At 32.6% G+C, this 26510-nt stretch overlaps 3 protein-coding genes across 3 annotated transcripts in view; 1 reads left to right on the forward strand and 2 right to left on the reverse strand.

Moving 5' to 3' along the window:
* The window catches only part of LOC114124364 (uncharacterized), a 39796-nt gene that overhangs the window by 3932 nt on the left and 9354 nt on the right, over positions 1-26510 (forward strand). The window lies entirely within an intron of this gene.
* On the reverse strand, positions 9134-10302 carry LOC126549573 (uncharacterized). Its single transcript, XM_050199114.1, has 4 exons — positions 10276-10302; positions 9953-10140; positions 9699-9864; positions 9134-9615 (listed from the first exon to the last, which is right to left on the reverse strand). Exons 2-4 carry the CDS (start codon positions 9995-9997, stop codon positions 9134-9136), a joined length of 693 nt encoding a protein of 230 aa, XP_050055071.1. The 5' UTR covers positions 9998-10140; positions 10276-10302.
* Positions 10300-11093, reverse strand: LOC126549574 (uncharacterized). Its single transcript, XM_050199117.1, has 3 exons — positions 10848-11093; positions 10529-10781; positions 10300-10430 (listed from the first exon to the last, which is right to left on the reverse strand). The coding sequence occupies exons 1-3, from the start codon at positions 11046-11048 to the stop codon at positions 10300-10302; spliced, it is 585 nt and encodes a 194-aa protein (XP_050055074.1). The 5' UTR covers positions 11049-11093.

Here is a 26510-nt window from a genome sequence, read left to right on the forward strand (position 1 = left end):
TATTATTATATGTTATGTGCATTTTTAAGTAAAATATAGGAAAGGTCCTATTATAATTTAGTTAATTTAGTGTAAACACAAATAATGCTTGAGTGCTGTAGGTATCTGCTAAAAAGTAAAAAATTTAATAATTACTACCATTCAGACTTTATTTATATATTTTGCATACAATATTATATTTTAGTCGTTTTCTTATATACTTAATAACAGTAATTTTGTTTACTGGTTAGGTTATGTAAGTGTATACTCGTATAATGTGAATATCGTACATTTTTACGGACGAAAACGACAAGCGCCATCGTTAAAATTTCGACCGCAACTGCAGTGGGTCAACGAAATAAATGTCGTTTATAAAGTATGGTAGACAGTTTCGTAACTTGCGAATGAACCAATTAAAGTGGGTTCCGCGACGGTACTATTATTACGAATCAATTTTTCGCGATTTCGCCGACTAACTGAGGACACTGCAATCAGTGCAATCTATATATTATAATATACAACACTACAATATTATGCGCTAAATAGATTCTGTCGTATTTCGCGTCGTTATCACAATACGCAATTATCATAATTATACTATAAAATGCAGTGTGTCCGTTCTGTGTGAAAAATAAATAAAAATAATTAAAAAAAACAATGTAAACACATTTTCGAGCCTTCGCAACGACAATAATAATACGACGGTCGTATCGTAAGCGATCACCAGCTCTATTAGCGGTTCGGTGGGGTTACCGCGTGGGTATATAATAATATTATGCTGGCGCGTTTTGAAAGTGCGCGGCTGCAGAAGCATATCGCGCGTTCGAATAAATACATCATTATGTATATACTATGATATTGTGTATAGACAGTTATGTAACATTCGGTAGTTAAGTCTCCCGCCGCCGTGTCGCGGTAAACAATATGGTATATTACGGCCAGCAGTTATTTTAACGTTATGATATTACATAAAAATTAAAAATGTCTAAATGATGGCTATATTATACCTGTTACGCGTCGTGTGTCGCCGCGCGGTGGGGGCGTAAACGCGTAATCCTGTGCCCACGAAAGACGCGAATGATGATGATGGTCGTCATCTATATCATATTATTATTATTATTGTGTAGGCACGCGCATTGAGTGTATAGAACGCAACGCGGTAAATATTGCAGGCGTACCCACCCAGAGTTATATATACTTGCCCACGCGTAGTGTACTCGTGTACATATAGTTAGGTATATAATATACATACTATAGCTGGTATTATTATATAGCTTTGTGGTTTAAATATTATTTTATTATTCTTGTATGCGTTTGGTGTGGTTTTAAAAGGCCACCGCGTGTGAACCGCTCGCATATCGTAAAACCACAAACCGTTTGGACCTGTAATAATACAGACGCTATTACGCGACTTTGTTCTCGTTCTGTAGACTCAATAACACGTACATAATATTATACGCGTAGGTACGATAAATAAATAAACATTTTATAAAGAGTGCCATCTTTTCGACTTGTTTCCTGTACAACTGGTACGCAAGCGATATCATATTATACGTTACACACAAGTCCTGCTCTTAAAATACATTACACAGAGATCGTCGAATGTGTGTATATATAATATATATAATAATAAATTCGACGGTGTCATGGGTTTTAAAGCGGTCGCTCCGGAATGCGCACCAGCATTCCTACATCAGACGGCGGTCGTAGAGGCGTGGCAGCCCAATAGGCGGATCTGGTGGGATACCTACATAATATATAATATAATATAATAACAGGACGACGGCATCAGCGGCGGCGTAGGGTAATAATGAGATAGGTCTTGGTACAAATCCAATATTTTTACTTCGGTCGATAGTCCTGACCGTTTACTTTATTCTCCCGCAGTTGAACCTTGACCAGATGTGTGATTGTGCTGTTATAATATTATTATTTACATATTTTCATCTCACGCATTATTATATTACGTGTAATTGTTTGGGTAGATAGGCATTAGCTGGTATTAAAGGAACATCCAATCTATCGAAGAAAGTATATCAGCGAGTCGGATATATAATATACTACACGCTGCTTCAGCTGTGACACTGATTCCACGGACAGGTTTTATACCTCAGTTCGTCTATCTCGTTCTCGGTATGCCGGGACTGTAGTGCTGCTGTAAAGAAAATATGTTTAGAGAATTTAGTATACGTTAAAACATGTACACGATATAATATAATACACAGATCTACTAAGATTTCTAAACAGTTATTAAAATTCCATTATCAAATGAAAGTATTGTAAAAACCTCGTTGCAAGTTTATTTTAATATCGACGATACTACCGCTCGTCGGCTTTGTCATGACCCGAGAGACGTACGCGGAAAGCTTACTGTCCGCTCAAACCGTATCTAGAACGGTGGGAGACATTGTGTTGTAAAATTTAAATCACAATCAAACGGACCATTAAATAGTTTGACGACCTGCGCCACTGCGGTTAAATAAAATCGACGTGGTTGTCGGCCAATCAAAACGCATTATAATCGCCAGTGGAAACGAACAGTAATTACAATAGACGCGACGACGATGAGACGACCTACACCTGTAATGTGTATAGTACTGTATATGTATATAAATAGAGAGAAATGTGTGTTACAGAAAAATGATAATAATCGCGGCCACTGTACTGCAGTCAAACGTGAATATTGATGACCGTCGAACGAGTAAAATATAAAACCACAGGTGACCCCAAAACCAACAACCTGTCGTGTGTAGGAGCCCCCGCGGGGGCTAAGTTCCGACTTTCCACAGCAGTGCCCTCTTGTGCCACTTTCGTAGTGTAGCTGTCGTTCTTCCCTCTCCTCTTCTGCATTACGTTATTTAGGTACAAACATATACACATTCGATAGATAAAATTAATAATAATATATTCTAAACTCTTCACAACGCATCTAATGCACGAATCGACCGCTAGTTAAGTATCCGCGTAAAATTAATCAATGACCGTTTATAACACGTTCACATCCGTTACAATTGTGTCAGTGGACCTATTATTCGACGGCGTACGATTTTCGGTCGCACTCGAATGATTTATCTGTCTAGTTTAGCGCGCATTACACACGTCGGGCAATGGCGCGATTCGTGGAATTCGTTCGGTTTTCTTTGGCGGTGGAGGAAGGGGATTTTTAAATTTTACCGCAAAGGCTAGCGACACGTGACACCCGATGGACTCCCACCGACTATTTACAGGACACCATTAACTGGTTTGATTTTCTAGTTGAAATTGCAAATTTTTAGTATAACAATCCGCAGATTTTAAAATATTTAAAAATTTATTAAATTTATTATTTATTTAACAGAGATATATACAATAAAAACTTTTTCACTCCTGTTTTTAATCTGTTCTACAATATATAATATAATAATATTCCCGTACATTGGAATACCGTGCCAGGCGTAACAATAGAACAATAAATGGAATGTTTAGAGAATTCGAAAGAAAAATAATGTTTCATACTTATTAAAAGATTTAGTCCCCTCCATGCACACATATACACTCGCGTGCGCCATAATTATACAGCTACATTTACGAAGCGCGTGTATATAGGTATATATATTATATGTATACGATCTACAGATTAAATAGTAACCACCATATTTTGCGTGAAAGTGCATAGACATTTTGCCACGGTGTTTTTTCCACTATCATGAAATGGGTCGTATTCCGTCGACTACAGTAATATATATTTATATTTATTTTATTGGCATACATATAACTACACTATTATACCAATAGTTCGTAGTCAAACAACCATAACGACAATTCGTTACGAAACACAACAAATTCGTTTTCTTTCGAGCCCTGTAGGTGATTTTCGCGATGAAAACGATTTTCTGTTGACTGTAGTCTATGTTGGATATTATTATTGTTCTATTAGAGAAGAATTTCGCAATAAACATAAACACGAATACGTTTAACGTGGAGAAAAACGTTCGATACGTTTAGACTTATTAAAATAATAAATACAATACGCTTTATATATTGTAATAGTTAGAATCACTTACTCAAAAATCAAACGATAAAGATATTTACTACCTATGGATATGGTTTATAAATTATAACATAAATGTTACTATAATACATTAAATTGGGTGGTAGTAATTTATCATAGCTGCTGCTAGCAGTATAGACTCACCTCCACGACAATATGGAAATCGCGTTATTTGATGATATTCGTGTATTCATATAATCTTCGAGTTATGGCCTATTTTTGATTACAATGACGACTTCGGGCTGCTGGACGAATGCAATAAAAATTATAATACGTGTATTAGAACGGTTATAGGTATGTGCGGCACTCCGCTGACTGATTTTCTTATACACGTGTATTTAATCGAATTGCATCATTCACGACCGCTTCCGAGGGACGTATAACTACTGTAATCAAGAGTCGTTTAAATTCGATTTTCTGCAACAATAATAATATTATTATATGCTTACCAATGAGATAACGAACTGCAATCGGAATTTGCGAGTCTAATACCGCGAAATCGTTTCGCAAACATGGAAATTGCCCCGTGCTTATAATACTCGTGTTTAGTAATAATATATTTTTATTCATAGTTTAATGACTGTCGGAAAATGACCAAATTAACCGGATACTGTGCACATTGTGCACCCCATAAAGACCCTATAACTTGCGACTGGCCGATTATTTTATTGGTATTAGAAAATGTCATAATTAATAAGATAAAATAGGTTAATATTCTGTTATTGTTTCACAATCATTTACTATATTGATTATTTGTTCTAGTTCGTTTATTTGTTTTTCTATTATTTTTTTTCTTTTCATACAATTTAAGTTTAAAAAATGAATATTAACAAAAAACTATCGTTTAATTGTTTACATTTTTATAAATATTTTTGCAGAAAAGAAAAACATTTACATTTGCTTATTTCAATTTTTTTTTTTTTTTTTTTTTAATAAAAATCCAAGTCCTTTAACTAAATTAAAGCACTCATTAATACGTCACGTGCATAATAGTATTTTATACTATCCGGCAACAGGCAACAGGTGGTAGTCGTTGTAAAATATTATTGCGTTATTGCTAGGTATCAAATCGCGCGGAATTTTCGTTTGAAAGAACTTGTTCTATTAAGCATTTAAGCGGCAAAAGAAACGTCGCCTCAGTATCTGTGACGTGTCGATTTGTTTACGCGAATGTTTTTATGTTGCGTTTTATCGCGAAAACAATGTGATTCGCCGCGGTGAAAAGCACTATCGATGGATCGTTCCGGACGAGGTTCCTGAGTACTGACGAGAATTTGACAATATAATAAATTACTAGAAATAATTAAAAATGTGTGTTGTTATATTAAGGAGTAAAAAAACCTTTAACATTAAAAAAAATTATAAAAAATATTTTTTTTCTAAAACACTGTTTTAAATTATGTATAAAAAATAATTTTATAAATGTTAAAAGTTTGTGAGTGTTTTTCGTCAAAATTATTGCTCGGTATTAGTAGATTTACCTCATTATTATAATATAATATTATTCTTGTATTAACATCTCACACTATGGTATGACCATATAAATTTACAAATGACGTAAAAAATACGACCATATTTGCGAGGACCACTGTAACTGTGGAGAGAGAGAGTAGCTATATATAGGTACCTACGTAGTCGTTGCGCATACACGGAAAAAAATAATTAGTTGTGATAATCGATAAACAATTGGTACTACCCAATTTTTTGGTTGTATATATGACCACCAACCTTTTGGTAATAGTTACAATTTATTTTATGTAAATGGTTTCTGTTACAACAACAGAATAACGAAGTGGTAGACACATTTATCATTAGTTACAGCTACTGATTAAATGTATTTATAACAAGATAATTTTAGTTTAAGTAAACAAGCGATATGTTATCATTACCAAAATAAATATTTGTCTAACAATTGATTTGGTTAACCCCATTATGACAGTTGGTACTAACAGCAGCTATTTAATCAGATACAGCAAGAATATTTGGTCATGGTTTCAAAGCTTCATGTTGCCAGTACCAAAATACATGTATGGATAACAATTTTTTTTGGTAAACCTTACTATAAACATTGGTATATACGGCTATTTTTTAGTTTGATGTAGTAAGGATATTTGGTTAACATAACATAATTTTTATAAGTTGTAGTAACCAAAAATATAAGTAACAACACATTTTTTAGTTTAATAATAATATAATATGTATTTATTTAAAAAAGCAATTAATTTCATAATTACAAATTAATAATCATTACCTATATCTATACGGAAATTTATATAATATGTGCAGGTATTAGGTATAATATAAAATATAACATAATAATAATAAATAACTTAATAATAGTAAATAAAAAAAAAAAAATAGTATAAAATTAATAACTAATAATATACAATATAAATGTAGGTAAATATATATTATAGTAAATAAAAATGAATAAACTTGTGCAATAAAAAAATATTAAACAAAATTACAAAGATTAAATATTGATTTTAAAAAAGTAGAAAATTTACCTAGTTTGTATTGACTGAATAAAAGTATGCAATTAATAAATTAACAATTAAAACAATAAAAGTAATTTTTAAATACCACCTCTAACTGTTATATATTTTTTTCCACTAGATAAAATATTTATATTATTTGGTATGGAATTTAACAAACAATCATATGAAACAAATATACTTTTGGTAGTATCTACCTCTACCTCATAAGCAAAAAAATGTTCATTGAACATGATAGTATTAAGTTTAGAGCAAAAAAATATTACTTGATCATTATTATAAACAAAAATTTCATTAATTAAACAAAAAGTAGGTAGTTCTATTTCATGTATATCTAAAGTCAAAACCATTTTAGGTTGATATCGAGTACCTTTAATATTAATCCATGAATATTTCCATAATGAATCAAATAATTCAATTTTAATAAACACTTTTATTTTTTTGATAATACTCTCAATATCAACAACTGATTGAGGAGGACTGAGTTCTATATTTCTACCTAGAGTACCTTTTAAAAATAAATGATTAAGTTGTAATTGATGTTTTATTGCTAATGTCTTGCAAATGTTACGCCTATTACTTGAAGTATTTGCCGCAATTTTTGATATTCGATGTTTAGCCTCAAAGCGCATTGACCATAAATTTATCAAAGGGCCAAATTTCAACATCATGGTATGGTAATGCAACAAGTAATGATATTTAGGTTTTAGATTGTTCTTACTCAATATAAGATATAGCTCGTTATGTTCAGCAACAAGTGTTTGTAGTAATTTAGAACATTCTTTTTGGAATGATGTGGAAGTAAGTATATCCAAAATTTTTCTTAGTGATAAATAGAGATGCCATACTGGTTCATTCTGAGGAACAAAATCTCCTATAAGTAAACCAAAATACCTAACTAATGACATCATTTCTGAAGCAGAAAGCCTAATTGTATTCTTACAAATATGATCCATATTTAATACACTGGGTTTACTTCCTTTATCTGGGCCATAATCAAAGCTTATTATTCGATTATTTAGAACTTCTAAGGAAAATAATTTTAATTCCAATACATAGTAGGATATTAAGAATGATAAATCATACTTCATTACACCTTCTAATAGATCATGCATCATATCAACACCAACATGATCAAATATTTTAAATCCTCTAACATCATTCCAAACACAAATTCCTGAAACACCACTACTGCTCACATTATTTTCAATCAAATCGAAATTGTAATCATCTACTTGCCTTATAAGTGTTTCATCTACATAACATTGTTTTCTCATTATATCTTTATGAACCTTGCACATTCGACACGGATAGTTTGCTGAAAAACTTTCCACAAAGCCTGTAATACTGTGTATACCAAGATTATCTCCCAAAATAAGGCCCAATTCAAACTTAATATTAGTTAATTCACCATTACTTTCAATATCTATACCTTGTTCTCCTAAAAAGTTTAATTCATCAATAAGAGGTTTGAAAATAATATTGTTACCAAATTTTTGTCTGTCTGTTGAATGAAATAAGAGTGCTAAGAAAATTGTTTTTAGAGTAGACTGTATATGAGGTGGTAAACAAGGTATTGATATATACACAGCACCCAGTTTGTGCACACCAGAATGACTACCAAGAGGGTTACCTACTTCGTAGTCATCAAAAAATAAAAATATAGGTAACACACATTGAGAATCATGTTTTTTCTGTTTTTCTTTCCAAACACTCCCTTGTATGAAATTTATTAAAATTGTTTCACAGTGTATGATGTCATTTACATATTTTAATGTGTCTGATAAAATATTTTTCATTTGAAAAAAATTTTTTAAGACATAACGAATTGGGATACACTGTTGAGTACAATTAATTGGTCTAATTGAAAAAGTATTTGACATTGTGCTTTCATTTAGCCTTTGTCCTATTATATATTCTTGGGGTGGTATATATGTACCAAGTTCAGTGAAATATTTAAATCGTTTATACTCAGTATCTAAATTTATGAAAGTTTTATCAATGTTATCAATTGCACTATTAAAATATTCAAAAAAATCACCACACGATATTTCGTTTTTATCAACAAACAGTTCTAAAATATCTTTTTTTAATGTACTAGTTATACCTCCTATTATTTCATTCAATCCGTCCATAACTTCTTGAACAACATTTCGAGGAATTTGTGAATTAGAATATAATGAAGCTAGAAATTTATTTATTTGTGTTTCTGGTAATTCAGATTCAGTGTTTGAACTGTTTGAAGACTGGGGTGAACTCACTGTGACAACAGTATTACTAGCTACATATACAGGATTACCTGAAGATAGTGATGGAGTACTAATTGATTCATGTGTACTAGATGAATCAATTGGTAAGTATTTAGTATGAGAGGTAAGGTGTTTTTTAAAGGAATTTAATAAGTGGAATGAACGATTACAATCTTTTTCAGCACAAATGTAAACAGAAAAGTTATAATTAAAATGTTTGTATTGAAAATGTTTAATTAAAATGTGAACTGTTAAAAAACATTGTTTGCATATAAAGCATACAACCATTTTGATATGTAATGAAATTAAATATATAGTAAATATAATATAAAATAATAATAATAATAATAATATAATATACTATTATGAAAAAAATACACTTAAATTGAAATATCTAGATCACTTATTAATGAATTTACTGTCACATATTCTGTATCCCAAGAAGTTTTTAACTTATAGCAACCTTTTTGAATAAAATACCAAACTGGCTTACTTTCAACAGGATACTCTGCATGAAGGGCATGGATAATTTTGAAACAGCAGTCAACAGCAGTAATAATAGAGTTTACAAGATAATATGTATCATCAACCAAGATAAAATACTGAGCAATATCACTTATTGTTGGTCCTATGATAATAATCAAAGGTTGCAATGTAAAAGCTAATTGTTCATACTTTTGTTTTCTTCTTGTAATAGATTCTTGTAACTCTGCATGTGATCTTAAATGGAGTATGAAACCATCTCGCATTTCACTTTTTGAAGGTCTCCAATTACCTTTTCCCTTTTTCTTTTTAATAGTAACAGGGGAAAATAAAAATGGGAGAACCAAGAATACTGCCACCAAAGAAGATTCTTCGTCTTCTGAAAATATAATAAATTCATTAAAAATAAATATAGTATACTATATACTATAATTTATATATAAATTAATAATAAATATATACCTTGAGCTTGATCTAAGTATTCATTCAATAAGCTTTTGAGCGTTGGATCTCTAAGATTTGTAGAAATACTTTTGGCATGTTCTAAAATTCTGTCTTTATAAATGGGAATATTCTCAAATAAGGTTTGTGTTTTTTCAGGATACAAAAAATTAAAGTCTTCAAGTAACTATAAAAGTATAATAGAAAATGATTGTATTAGTATATTATATAACTATATGAATAAAACTGTATGAATAAACATGCAAAAAACTTACAAGTTTATAACCAACTGGTTTTTTTAATGCTGGGAACTCATTCATATATTGACTGACTGTTTGGGTTTCAGAATTTAATACATTTTTTATTCTATAGCTTTTGGTAATATCCCAATACTTTTCAACTAAATCCCACGGATCAGATGAGTTATTCAACCATTTAATGGGTTCTTCAACATCTTCTATATCTAAACCAAAATGGAATAATTAAACATACATACATAGCTTCAGAGCTACAAAAGAGATATTCAAAGTTATGATAAGATTGTATAAAACTATAAAATTTATAATAATGACCCACTCAAATCATTAATATTATTTACCAGAATTCACTGATGTATTTAGGTTCAGAAAATTGGTTTAATAGTTGTGGTCCCTCTTGAATGATGTGTTATGACACCAGCTTTCTTAAATTCTCTTCGGCGGTTATTGAAGCAATCCAACAATTTTCCTTTTGCAGCTTTTTTGATTGTAGGTCCTAGTATATATGTAACATAAACAACAACTTAAATTAAAAAGCAAATAGGTATTACTTTAGTATTTAAAGTTAAAATTGAATATCACAAAATAATTTACCATAGCTCATATATGGAATAAAGTAGGTACTAATATGTTCCTTAGGAAAAATAGAAGTGATTTCTTGAGACAACAATAAAAGCTTTTGGCTGGTTACAATTTTATCTGGTTCATTTTCGAGTTCTTTTCTGACAATTAAATTACATAATTTTCTTCTCCCCAAGTTATCTAATACTCCACTTTCTCTATATTTAAACAAAATACCTTTTCCTTCATTTGAATTGTTCAAATAGTTGAGTACTAGACTTTGTACCTAAAATAAATTTTGGAAGTTAAAAAAAAATTAAATAATTATAATATTTAAATAGCTAAATATTACCGATTCAGAAGATTGATGTATTAGATTCAAATTTGGGTGCTGATTGTTAATTGCATTTGAATTTGATACATTAAGTGTTTGCTGATTATTGGAAGATGTGAAGGAGATTTCAGTATCAGAAGGAGTATCTGTAAGACCTCCAACACTTACCAATGATGATGTAGATGGTGATTCAAAATCAATACTTAATGGGGAAGACATGTCCTTTATCAAGAGGAATAAAATGTTAATTTGAAGTAAAAACAATTTGTTATGTATTATAATTATATTGAGTTAAATGAAGAAATTACCCATGAAGAATGTTAAAAATACATTATCTAAGAAAATCTAAATATGATGTACCTTGGCGCACACAAGGGAGTTAAGAGGTCATAATCCAAAATTAATTTCTACAAATGACTCTCTGATCAATAATATGTTATTTCTAAAAAATAAAAAAAGCACAACCCCTTGAAAAAAAATTATGTGTGCGCTACTGATACCTACATAATATAGCATTGTAACGGGCAACTAATCCATATATATATATAGGTATATATATTATATATGTATGTATAAAATAAGTACCTACATATATAACACACATACCTATTGAAATTTTAGAAACTGTGCTTACCATAATAGTAATTTGACTACTTGTGAGATCTAGTACTTTTTTCCATTCATCAATATTTGCCTTAAGCTTGGCTCTATGACCAATTTTTGGAACTAGCTCTTTCATCATTTCTTCACTTAAAAAGTTCAAACAAGTAATGTCTATGCCTTCGTCTAACAATAAGTAAATTTGAGTAAAATACCTTTTTTTTGGCTAATTAGTAATTACTAACTCTATCACTACAGGTTGAATTAAGTGATATTATACAATTTGTGCATTTGATCAATAGGTATTGAAATTTAACTATATAAATGTATTTTTATAGAGAAAACTAAAAGAATATTTAGAATTAATTAAAGGACATATTACATCATCAAATATTCATATACCTATCTGGAATTTTGAAAGAATACTAAGAAAATGTACTGCTCAGTGCCCACTTAAAATGCCATAAAAATGATATTTTATAACATTAGACTACCTACCACATTATTAAGTCATATTACAACATATAATATTCCTAACAGTCAAAATTAAATTCGTAAGGTATTCAATTGATTTATTTAATATATGAGTTCATTCAAATCTTACGAATTCACGTTAAACACTAATACACTTATAATTTACTTACATATTTATAATGAATTGTACTTACTTTGAAAAACGTCTATGTATTGCTCCAGCCCCCAAGCTTTTAACATGTTCGCCACATCGGCGTCGGCCATAATATTATAAATAAATTTAAAATTGTAATACACTGAATCAATAAAGCTGTAGGTAACAAAGTTGTACAAAATTGGTATTTTCACTATTCAGCAGTCAGCTTCAGCGTGGTTAGGTCGTGAAAATTCTTGTTTTATCGTCGTGAAGAACGTGAAGAGCAATTTTGTATTTTCGTCTAAGTGCGTCGTGCGTATACAATGAACGCCAAGTCGCCAACCGCGGCAGCGTGGATTCTTATCTTTACTATACGCATGGGTAATACCCACAAAAACCATTGTACAGTCAACAAAACGTTCCGTTATTTTTACCGAATATTAGTTAATTTTACGTAATTTAGTTTATTTACAACTAATCATATTGTAGACATTACCAAACAATAATAGTCTCAGTTACTCCTAGATTGCATACAAATTTAGCAAAACAATTTTGTTGTGTTCACACATTGAGTACTAGTTTAACAAAAATGTATTTGTATCAACCATATAACTTTTACAAATCTAATAAAGTAACCATACCAAATAAACTCTGCAATTATAACCAAAAAATTGGTAGATTTAGATATCAATATGTTACTACTACTAAATATCGTTCAACAGAATATTTTTGTAAATTATTTTTTTCCGTGTATGTATAAATATATACCATATATTATAGGTGTAGCGGGTATTCTTCTTCTGCCATAATAATATATTATACTGTATTGTTCGTCAAAGAGTGAGTGTGCACAGCAAAAAACCGCGTTGAATTATACATAATATTATTGTAATGAACAACTACGATAATAATAATAATATATAGACACGGCAACTGCGTAATATAATCGATAATATACAGAGTGAACCACCAAATGGCAAACATACTCACCCTTTTTTCATCTATCAATGTTTCAGTCGTTCAAAATATGATTTTTGGAATGTATAAATATACTTATAACATAAAATTTTTAAATTATTGAGATTTTTTATATGATTTATATAAATGTCCTGTGGATATCTCGATTTTGGTTCTTAAAATGACAACCCCCCATTTAAAACAGTAAATTATTTTGTAGATGATTTTTTTTAATAATGCTTTATTATTATTTATTAATATAAAAATTTGAATGAGTTTTTTTTGAGTTATTTTACTTAATGAATCTTAATATACTAGGAGGTGTTTTGAAAGTTGTTGTAGTTAATTTTAATCTAACAACAGTTAAAGTTTGTAAAAATTTTGAAGGATAATGAATACTAGATTTAACACTGTAGGTACATTATATATATATTTTTTAAATTATTTTTATGGACTATTGTCCTCAGTAAATATAAACATTTGAATAACTGATAACTTACTTGTAATAGTTCATTAAGATATCCAATAAAATTATCCAGTAAATAATTTAGATGCAATTTGAAAAATATTAGTCTGTATCACCATTGGATAGTATTTTTAAGTAATATATTTCAAAATTCCAAAATTCACAATTTAAATAAATACATTATTTAAGAAAAAATGGAGATGAGCATGGTTGGTGAATTACCCAGAATTTACCCTGTAGGTATGGTTTTAAATATATATATATAAGGTAATTGAATACCTATGTATTAAAATAATATAATACCGTTTTGCTCTGTCTTGTACCTAAATATTTTTTCGTGAGTTATTATTTTGGTTTTCTCTCTTTCTCTTTTAATCTCTCTCTCACCCACTCTCTTCACGAACGCGCCGCAGTCACGCCTGACCGACACGAAGAAACGTTATAGTATATAATATAATTCATATATATATATATATATATATATTATACCTATAGGCTATAGGCCTCCGCCCGGATGCGTCATCATCGTCGTCGTGTCACTCTTGTCCCGCCCCATGGCAGTCCCCGTCTAAGCTACAGTCTCTCCCGGCTCGCACTAATATATACCGATTTTGCATAAACTTAAGTGGACGAGGAGATGGAGGAGGACGACCGACTCAAATACACATCAATATTCTCAGACACGACCACGCCGTGACGTACCTGAATCTCGTCGAGGACGATTCGTACGGTGTGTCTCAAAAGTCTTGAACCATTCGCTAATCGTTTCTGTGATAGAAAATCGATATCCTAATATAATATTAAATCGTCTAACAGTTATCCATGAAAAATTTACGCCTTTAAAATGAAATGTTCTCTTCATAATGTGCAAACGACTATTGAAAAAACTACCTATTATAATATTATTATCTCGCTACGTAACACACAGTCGTAGGGTGATACGCGGGACTTTCGGTCCACTCTGTATATTATCATTAAATGCATTTATACATTCGTTCATAATATGTATGCAATCTGTGGTCTATTTCGTACGGCTGAATCTATAGCACTTTCATCGGTCACGTATAGACTTAACGTGCACTCGCTCGCCAACGTCGTCAAGTATCCGTCAATATCGCTATCGTTAGTATATCATGATGTAGACTAGTAAAAGGCAAAAGATGCACTACTTTCCACTTTCCAGGAGAGTAAAAACAAAATTTTCATAGCATGTTCATCTCGACTCTGACATTGGTGCTTTGATGATTATATATTTTAAAAGCTTGAAGAATGAAGAATGAAGTTGCGATACCATAGTATGCATCACACAAACCACTGTCGTGTGGTGCCTTAGATTATTTTGCCTTTTACCAGTGGAATTATTGCGAAAGGGAAGGTTATTTTGTTCGTCATTGTATAGCGATAACCACGCGCTGAAACTCGATCGAGTCGCTGTGTAATGGTAATCCGCGAGAATAGTCGTGTATTAGTATTACGTACCTATTGTAACAGAGAAGAAGTCGTGTATCGTCTTCACTGCCGCCGCCGCCGCCGCCGCCGTCGTGTCGTCGCCATCACATCGATACCCGTGGAACGTTAACGGAGAAAAAAACATATAATATTATATAGGTACGCAGAGCAATATGCGATGACCGTCTGAACTGTCATGGGTTTCGCCGCCCGTCCGACGTCCGCAAACCGCAGTCGATAATTCGTAACTCGATCGAGCGTGACGGCGAAGACCGTGTGTTTTATACATTTTTTCGGTTACCGAAAAAGACAAAACCGGTCGAAATTACATAATAAAACACAATGTACCAAGTATACCTACTGAATTACGCGTTATGGTCAGTGTCACGTCGTCGGTTCGTCCAATTCGTCGACAATTTGTGCGAAATAATGTCATTGTCCGCACGCTTCTTCCGGTTCCGGACATATACGCTTCTGTTTTTCTCTATTATGCTTATTTGCTTATTGGAATAATTATTGTTGTTATCCGCTACGTTCCAATCGTTTTAGAACGTATAAACGTATTAACGAAGTATAATTAACATCATACATTCGCTCGCGCGTGTAGACGACGAAAGAGAAATCTTCAAACCGTTGAAAACCGTCGAGATAATAGACACGAAATATATTTATAAATAAAAAAAATGTAAATGTTTATTCGTGTAATTGCTGTTTGAAATAGTTAATCGAAGTCGTTCATCAAATTAGTTATTCGACGCCTGCTAGCTCGATTATGTAGCTAAATCATTTTACAAACGTTTCCACTCATCTACGAACCATCTGCAGTTGTTGTTAATGTTTACCATCCCTGTAGATGATTCCGGAAGAAGACTTGGTCTAACATCATCATGGTACCGTGACCTTCTATTTGATTAAAATACACTCGCCTATTCCTGCATACATTTCCATTAATAGATAGATTCTTAACGCAAGACTATTATAATAACATAACCTATTCAATACATCACTTTCGCTTGTTGTAAACAATTTAACTTATGTATTGCGGTGGAATATATTATTTACTATACTACGAATAAAAAGTTGTCGGATGTTCATCAAGTTCGTATTGTATGGATATGTGTACTAGACTGTACTATTATAGTAATATAATCTACGTATACCAATAAAGCATTACAACTGGTACCTATATACGCTATATTATCTTATATATTTATTATGGTGAGTGGTCCAGAGACCTAATCAAACATTACTTTTGTGCGAGCGCATATAACAATCATATTATGCTGTTGTTGTTTGGATTTATATATACGCTACAGCGGGTAACATCATCCGTTACGAAACAAAAAAAATCGTCTTGACCTTGATGGAGCGTCTATTGTTTCTTACGCCAAAGAAGTGTGTACATAATATCATGTACAGTAAAAAACATGATCCTAAGAAGAAATACATTATGATTTTTTTTTCGAAGCGATGAATATTATAAAAATAAATAAATTATCGTCCGTGTATACATATACGCACAGATGATATTCCATAATCCATAATACATCGGTAAAACATCCATTAGTTATTATTTCAAGTGCATAAAATAACAAACAATTCAGCCAATGCAAATAATTGCACTTTTTATATACCTATTCGTATTGACGACTGAACCGCTGAATATTTCAATTTTAAAATTGATTTTAGAAACCAGAAGGCAGACGTATAATATAATATACCCAATAAGGTATCTTTGAAGATATAAGTCTGGATTTCACGAATAGGATTATTGTTTGAAAAGCTGTCTCGGCGTAATAAAATTGCAATAATAATAATCTAACGGGACGTTTTTATTTTTTTCATTATTAATTATTAATAGTTCCGGCGATTGTGTGCTAGTATCTATGTATATAATACAAATACATTATATGCATATATATATATATATATATAGTCTCAACTCTTTGTTTGTATACGTGTAGTGAAAGACAATGTATAAAGCGGTGCTTGTATTACGAACACCGAGACGAAAATTTTAAATAATATAAAAAATTAAATAAAATTGAAAAAAAACCGAAGGACGAGACAACAACGAAGAAAATCGTTGTGAATGTTAAAGTGGAGTGAAAATAATATCGTGTTGGTCAAATTTCAGTCAGTTACGATATTTTTATTGGTATTACAGTTTATACGCTTCCACTCAATATTGTTCCGTGTTCAACAAAATGAAAAACCATTTTATGGATTTCCGTATCATTGTTTTCGGTTTAAAATTTGACCACACTCATCGATGTATCGGTGGTACACTTTGAAAATAGCACATTCCCGGAAATCTCCCGTTCTATGCTTGCCGTGGTACTATCATACTTGTGACAGGACACTTAATAGTTGACTCCTAAACATAGAATTTTTTCCTGGGTATAGTCAATACATCAAGTGAATTGGTCCCTATAAACTTTATTATATTGGTTGGTCGTTTAATTGTAAGTGTAATATAATACTCAATAGGTAAATGAATTCTGATCTAAAATATAATTAGTTGTATAATATTATTGTGCATTAATATAATATCAATAATTTATGTTAGCCCATCCTCATTTTTTCCATCATTATAGAAGTGGACTTAGTGTATTTTTCTTTGCATCTGGAAAATTTTCAGTTCGTCTCGCCACAGGATATAATTTATAGTTATTGGACGATAAATAGTTTTTATCGGGAACCGATTCCGTTTATATATGTGTAATCCCGTTTTGACCTACAGCAGCAAGTGCAGTCCACTGCATATTATTGTGTTCTGTTGTGTTATATATATATTGTACATAAACGTTTATGCACCAGTACAACACACAGGACTCGTATTGAATCAACCTGGGCGGCAGCGCACCAGGTGTGTCTCGTCGGGGTGCACTGCAGGTATAATATTATAATATTACTACTATATCTGTTAACTATATATATATATATTCCTATACATATATAAAGGTACTCGACTTACGACTTTCTAACCTTGACTCGGGCGCGCGCGTTAGCGTTAAAAACTGGGACAGTATTTATAGAAATACGTGTACATGCGTGTAGTATACCGTCCAGTATTTAAATGTATATAATATGTATATGTATAAAGATAAGCCTATCTTTATATATATATTTATAATATGTATTTGTGTATACGCACGCACACACGTCGGTGTACACAATGGGCGTCCACCATTTTTGTGTATTGTATTATTTTTTTCTCCGATGCCCTCCACTCGGCCTACAACTACGTACTGCCGCGACTCGCGGGGAGACGCTAAGGAAACAATGCGTAATAATATTATGTGTGGTGCATACATGGCTCACGCGCGCGCAAACAGACGACGGACGTTCGTCGGACGCAGTGTCAGTGTGTGTGTGCCGCGGTACTCCTCGGGGCCACTGCTCAGGGGTACCAGTGGACCGTGAACGAGAGCGCTGTTGCCGCGAGAGTCAAGAAAACATTAGATAAAAAAAAAAATAATAATAAAATAATAAAAAAATGTAACAATAATAAATTTACCTATATGCGGTCATAATATATAATAATAATAATAATATGTAAACAATAATAGACGTATATTAATAATACAGTTTTTATAATACGCCGTAAACACGTAGTTATATATACATACACGATATTATAATATATACCTATTATTTATCAAAATATATAATATTATGATATTATATTTATGAAGAGATCGTTTAACTACCTATGTACCTAATATGATATACTTAGAAGTCGATTTTTATGTGAAAAAAGTTTTTTTCATAACATATTTTCTAGAATTTGTGATTTTGTTCTAATAATAACCCAATTTTTTTTTGTCACAATATTTTTTTGATTTAACGATCGGATTATATTATATTATAGTCGGTAACCGAACAGTGCACGAACGGATTCCGAATAATTAGTGCTAGTCTGCAGATCTCGTATTATATCATTAGGCATGCCGCGCACCTATAAGGTATACTCCTCGACAGTCGACGTGTTCCCGCCGTATATAGGTGCAGTTTATTATATTATATTATCACGGGCTGCGGTACATGCATATATTTCGTACCTATGTGATAATATATGCGTAAAAACTATAATAATATAATATCATGACGACGGACTTTACGCGGTCCAAATACACCGACGCTACGGCCTATACGGCGGCCGAAGGATTAAAAACAGCCGCGGAGATTACGTCAATAATCGTACACATGATAATAAAGCGCGTAGGTACTCGAAAAAAAAAAGCGAAAAAAGAAAGAGGAAAAAACTTATGCGCGTCGTAGTGCGTTACAAATAATCAAACGATTTTGCGGTTTAACGCGCATTTGTTCGTTTTTATGGACATATTATAATATATGTACGCGAAAGGAATAAGACGCGCGTAATGCACGCGCACTTATTATATATAGGTATACATACAACATGATATAATAATATCATAACAGTACTCGGCGGTTTGACGTGCACACGCATTTATATATATATACGCATATATCGTATACGAGTCGTATGTATATTCGCTCGTTTATAATACGTGTGCGAATATTATAATATAATATTATTATGTATCGACAGTGATTCGCTTCCCACATATAATAATGTAAGCCGAAAGACGGACATGTTATCCCTACTTAAAGGTTCATAATATACCCATATGGATCGCATCGACATGATGCGCGTTTCGTTACAAGTCGATACAATTCTTTTTTTTTCTCTACGAACATGAGTTTATCCGTGTATTACTCGTAGATTCGTAGAACCTGTATTTCGTATTAGTTCATCATCTCAGTTCGAACAATATACTCATAGCGTGGTTTTTTTTCTGTCCATGTATGTTTTTTCGTATATACCTACTATTCGATTTATCATTTTTTTTTTTTCGTGATAATGATGATTTTTAGTTTAACCGGACGCCAATAATACGCCAGTGATGGTTTTTAAATAATCAATTGACGTGCCGAGCTCATGTGTGTAATATATAATACCTACATAACGAACAGTTAACGCGGATAATATGTTGTAACAAATATACTGTTAGTTCGCGACTAAAATATTTATGCGGTTGAAAAAATTCAGCTTAAACTATTAATTTCGTATCGTACGAATAAATAAATAAATAAATCGATTTCGACTTCCGAGTAGAAAACGACTAGGAGTAATTTTCTTTTTCTTTCGTGATCGACTTATAGTTTTTCCGTCCTTAGCGAACACGCAAAGATATATAAATAAGAAATTATCGTTATAATGCTACAATATAAATTATTATATAAAAAAACGATATTAAATACGCACGTTTGTTGTGAAATATTCCGAAATGACTGAAAGCCAAAGATATTTGCATTTAAAATTATACGAATCCATTAGTTATTATTTATTATACAATAATGCCGGAAGACGTTGCGTGCAGCAACAGCAGTCTGAGAATTTTCGTTTATTCATAAATAGGTTGTCTAAAAGCTATTAAATTATTATTGTTTTCAACGCGTGTCGAGCCCATTCTAAATTGACCAAAATCACAAAAAAAAAAAAACAATCTATTGACATAAAATTATGGTATATCTAATTTACGCGATTTGATTACACGTCATGTGATGATTTTCGTATAATAATAGACGTCGAGGGTTTGAACGTGTATAATTATTATAAGTGCATATGCATTTTTTGTTCGTACTTAATAGCCAAGAATTGATTGCATTTCAAGGTCTAGTTCGATTAACTATACCTACATATATATATATATATTGTACCTTAATCTTTTACGTGTCTATACGATTATTATAGCAAATACGTGTTAGATTTAAAACGGCCAAGTTGATCGTCAATCTCTTTCGATAGATTCTTAATGAGCTTTTTTAAGTGTTGGATTTCTGTTATGGCGCGTTTTGCAAGTTGAAACATCTGTATAATGTTGACAGTTGTATACGTCCATTAATCGCGTGTTTCAGCGCACTTTTATTTCGCTGTTATGAGCGAGAGTCAAATAATTGATAAATAACATACAAACGTCAGCTGAACTCGGATTCTTCAGTCGTGTTTCTACGGTCCGTTTGCGTGACATTGAAATTTCTAACAATGCTCATTTGACAGAATACATTTAATGAATGAAAACGGACGCCGACTGACTGAACACACAAATTACTAGGTATTTGTTTTAATAAAAAAAAAAGCGACGTATATAGTATTATAGTCGTGGAATCTTCGCGGGAAAAAATCGCAAATGAAAAACAAATTAACTCGACCGTTGACGAATGATAATGTCGTGTACGTGCAAACGACGGAAACGTAGAAAAAAATAAAATCTAGCTGTACCTACGTTATAATGATTTTGTACTTATATATATACCTATTATAAAAATGTCTTCCGATCACAAGTCGCGTATATAAGTTTAACCAGACGTCGTTTGACCTGACGAGATTTTTATTTACTGCAAATAGATTTTTAATCTAGCGTCGGGAATCCAAACAGTATACCTACCTTTTTATAAAATATTTAAAAAATATATTCGTGATATCGTATTCTTAACATTGATAAACAGCAAGCACGCGGTTACTTTAAATACCGCACAACTATGTGACCATATATTAGAATATAATTAGGATTAAATATTTGCAACAGTAAACTTTTAGTACAAGTATTCTATTATAGTAAGTTGTATGGCATTAAACCACTGAGAGATATCACCAGTCCCGTCGCGTACGCAACCGTTTATTGCGCGCCGTCGTCATTGTAAACATCCGAGTCCAGTGATCCTCCTGCGGTGAGCGATAAACGCCCTCAGCAGGTCGTCCGCACGTCCACTCTGCCGACATTCCGACACACAACTAGCGACGAGCAAAATATAATAATTACAGTTTAAAACAATAATATACGGACGCTAAATAGTGATGTGTATGAAAATAATTTGTTTTAATATCATCGTACTACAATTTATTATCAATCGACAGACATTCGTGAATTTTTATAAATAACGCTCAATCACTTTTACGGTACACCGCCATCAGACATTATTTATAAGTTTATAATCTGCGATTTTCCGTGCTATCGACAGTTGATCATATTTTATTCGTTTTGACTTTAACAACGTTTTTTCGACCGAATTCTTTACTTACTTTTGGAGGGAGGTGTGGCAGATCGCGTCGGTCCGGCGGGTTGGGCAACTATAGTTGTATACTATAAACTTTAATTTTTGTACAAAGAAATAATACCACTGTGAAAAACGTTTGGCTTCGGAATGTGAAATTAAAAACGTGTGTTGGCGCGTTATTATACCATAACTCTGGTAGTTGCTAATGGGTAGCCTGTAATATATAGTAGAAATAAGTATAGGCTCACTCTAAGTATACATAAATATAAAAATCAGTCTAGTAATAATTTACAGCTATAGCAGAGTCATTTGAATTTCACATTACGCATAACTATATGCAGGCACGCTGCAGTTTGTGTGTGGCGTGAAATTTTGATGACCCTGCTGTAGTTAAGTCAGATTGTACGTGTATATTATAACGATGAGGGTATAGGCCGGCTAGAGGCCTATAAGCGGAAATGTTTTCGTGTAATTTCTTTTCTAAGCGCACCAAATTCGACTTTCGAAAGCATCTGCGCAGTTGTAAGGCCAGCGATAAGTTTATTAGTATATAAGTATTTCAATGGTACCAAAATGTCATGTAGTCCGCCGTCCGCGGGTTAATATCATGTTATATTCTCGTTCGAGATCGCACGGGAATAAAGATTTTTTTACGACAAGCGTTGCTCGTGGTTGTACGCGAATAATATAATCAAAACGACGAATATACTTACGAAAAGTGGTCGGGTGAGGTCATGGATCGTCCTTGACCACAGTGCACAGCTGACACGAGGAATGCTCGTAAAACACCCATTATAATATAATACATTAAACCGCTAATTTCTGATTAACGAACGTCTGTTCGCGATTTGAATATTTTTATGACTCGGGTGCCTGCGCTCGTATACAATTTTTAACCCAACAATAGCAACAATAACAACATTGTGTTCTACGTGTACGGTACACAGAGAAAAACGCGTGTGTATCACATTTCACAAATATTCATCAGATGTGCGTCAAAAGCGACATAAAAACGCAGAACCGTGTCACAATACGCTCATAATATACGCATATACTTGTTAAAATATACAGGGTAATTCGCCAAGCATCGCCTAAATTTTTAAAAATTTTGATTTTTTAATTTTTAAATTCTGTATTTGCAGAACATCATAATATTATCAAATTCTCGATTTTGTACTATTTTAGAGTTCTTTAATGATATTATTAAATTCTATTTTTCGACGAAAACCTTCTTTTTTACTATACGTAAATGTATTTAGTGGATATGTTTTTTTTACCTAATTTAACTCCTCGATCGAGCAGTTATTTCGCGTTATCGAAGTATGTAAAGAGAGGGTGAGCGTGTTCGACGAATCGCTCTGTATATAATAATATAATATATATAATACGAAACAGATACGACACAACAAACGATATATTGTCCACCGCTGTGCCGTACACGGTGTACGTCACTTATGTATTATTATATTTGTGTTATTATTATTGCACCTGCGTTTGTCAAGGTATGTCGGTGAAATCGAATACAATATGTAGATACCTATACGTATGATATATACATCACAACAGTGTTACGATTTGAACGCGTCTTCTCGCGCCCGCGCGAATTCCGCGATACCGAAGAGTCGCTCGTTGTGTATCAATAATAATAATACTGCACATATATCTGCATCGAACCGCAGTTTATTTATGCCATTTAAGGTAAATCCGCGTATCGGTCTCCGAGCTCTGTATATTCGTCTCTTTCTCTCGCCTTTCCCACGGCGAGGTGATATGTGTCTCGATTTGAACACTGCTTTCTATGTAGGTACATATACGCAGTCGCTGCGGCTAGTTTTATGGCGCACGCCGCCGCGGCTGCCGTAATTTTACTGTACGGCTGTACGACAACGACGACCCATTTGATTTAACACGTTTTGAAAACAATGAATGATATTATAGTTTCCCCGGATGACACGCACGGCAATATATATGTATCGATTTCTAATCGATGAGCTATAATGGTGTGAGAGAGAAAAACGGTCATGATGCGAACTCGCCGCGGAAGTACTAGCTCTCTCTTTCTCCTCTAGACTATTTGAACAATCGAGCGAACAGACGTCACAGACCTTAGTTTTTATTAGCTATTCGTCCTTTTTGGATTCTGCGGGTCGTCGTTATTTGTTAGTGCGACACTGACGTACTTATATTCGACTTATGAACCGCGCGTGTGCGATGCGACGTGTCGGCTAAAAACGACTCGCGAGCGTAATAATAATTGGTTAGCAAAAAACCCACGCGTATTCTGTTGTCACTTTAAGTTATTAGTACTTATGTAGGTACGTTTATATTATAAATACCTATCACTAAATTTGTTGAAGTCACCAAAAAAAAAAAAAATAAATAAATAAAAAAGACGTCAGATTCTTTACTAAACCAACAAGGTTTTTTTTTTTACAGTTGTTTATGGTTTTTCATATACGTTATTATAGTTGCGTTGCGCGAGCATAAAAGTATATAATATAATTATATTCACCTACTACAACTATATACAGAACGAATGATACGACATTTTTCGCTGCTAATTAGTTGCGAATAGTCATTAGTCTTTACTCGCGGTTCTGTGTATATATTGTGTGTAATTACGTGACGTTATGCGAGCGCTCTTTTGTGCGACGTAATACATATATTACTACATATAGTATTTTAAAATGATTGGTTGTCAAAACTAGGGTACAGCTCGGACGTTACGACTATAGACTTTTCTCGTCCACGATACGCCGCGAAGAACCATGGTCGCGTTTGTTACTAACCTAACCTATATCTATGTACAACAGAAATACTGGTAATCGATGTCGATCCCTGCCGGGACACGCATATTATAATTGTTTGTTGGTAGCTGCACGTTTCGAAATCAAGAGAATATTCGCAACGATACCGCGGGGGGGTGTTGACTGTTTCTGCGAGAAAAGTTGTTTGCTTACTAATGACTTTAAATGTTCAAATAGATAACAAAATAATATTACGTAGTAGTTATGAGATTCAACTGTTAAACTTGTATAATGCCTAATTCGAATCGTTAAAATATTCAACTGATGAATCTTTACGATCATCTACACGATTTATTTTAAATATTATGTGACTATTATATAGGTATTACCTATATTTTTCATGAACTCTTAAAATATTTATACATAATGGGGATATACGAGTGAGAGATGTGTACCTATTCAGTTAAATAATGCTTAGATTGCTAATGATTAAGGCAGTTTATTATTTTAGTGTACACGCGTGAATGCTACGTTTGCACACGATAGTATTTTTTGGTGGAAACGTCTTTTCACAAAAATTCATTTTGGTGGTTACAAGAATCGTATGTGTTTTCGTTTTTGGCAGAAAAGAGCCACGTCCTACAAATTGAGCGTGTTGGGGGAGACGTATAGGTACCATAACCTATTACACACTGCTGCAGTAATCTCGTCCAGAGATTCCACGCTCGCCTATATTTCGTTCACAGCGTAAAAGACAACCACAGAATATACTGCAAATATATTATTATATCGTGCTGCGCTTATGTTTTTTTTTATATCTTATACGCTATATACGTATACATTTCTGAAAAACAATTTTCTCGAGTACAAATAATAAGCACGTACGCGAGTTAATCACGGCCGCGAACCCGTACATGTCAATAATCAATATATATGTATATAATGTATAAATTATACATATAATGTGAAATGTCTGCCAAGTTTCGGAACAATGGGCGCACCGATTAGGTATCCGAGTGAAAAACTATAAACTACTTAAATATATATTATATTATTTAAACTCGCCCGATAAACGTGTAGTGTTACATACAGGGTGATTATTTTATCGTGGGCCAAGCGATATTCAAAATAAGAAACATGAGGAATACCGAAATAGATTTTTCCATAAACGCATAGTACTGTACTTAACATTTCTACAGCTGTATAATCGCCTGACGCTGACGGTGTTTGTTTTTAAAATTTAGAAATTTTTTGGTTTTGGTTTTTACCGAGATAAGTCTGGTTTGCGATAAAATAACAACCCTGTACATAGTATATATTATATATTATATAGGTACGACTGACGGGCACGGTCGCATTGCTCGCGGTCAACGGCGGAACGACGACGGTGTAATAACACATATAGGTAAAAGTATTTGTTATTGGGCACGGTCCACGTGCGCACGAAGGGAAAATTGTCGGAAAACAAATACGAGTATACACCTATCATTATATTGTTGTTGTACCTTGTACGAAAGAGTCGCGCTCGACAAATGACGAAAATTCTTATATACGCAATTTGCGCGATTGTCCGGAACAGCTGATCAGTCTGTATAATTATAATTATAATTAAGTATTATTCAAGTATACAACAATATAATACATATATAATATATACTATATATAGTATATACAATTAAAAATGTTTAGACTCCATTAGAAACTGAACATCAAGCTTCGGATCGGTGTCTCAATTGCATAATTTGATAAATATTTACTCTCAATTT

This window comes from Aphis gossypii, chromosome 2 (assembly GCF_020184175.1).
Source record: "Aphis gossypii isolate Hap1 chromosome 2, ASM2018417v2, whole genome shotgun sequence".
NCBI classification, from domain to species: domain Eukaryota; kingdom Metazoa; phylum Arthropoda; class Insecta; order Hemiptera; family Aphididae; genus Aphis; species Aphis gossypii.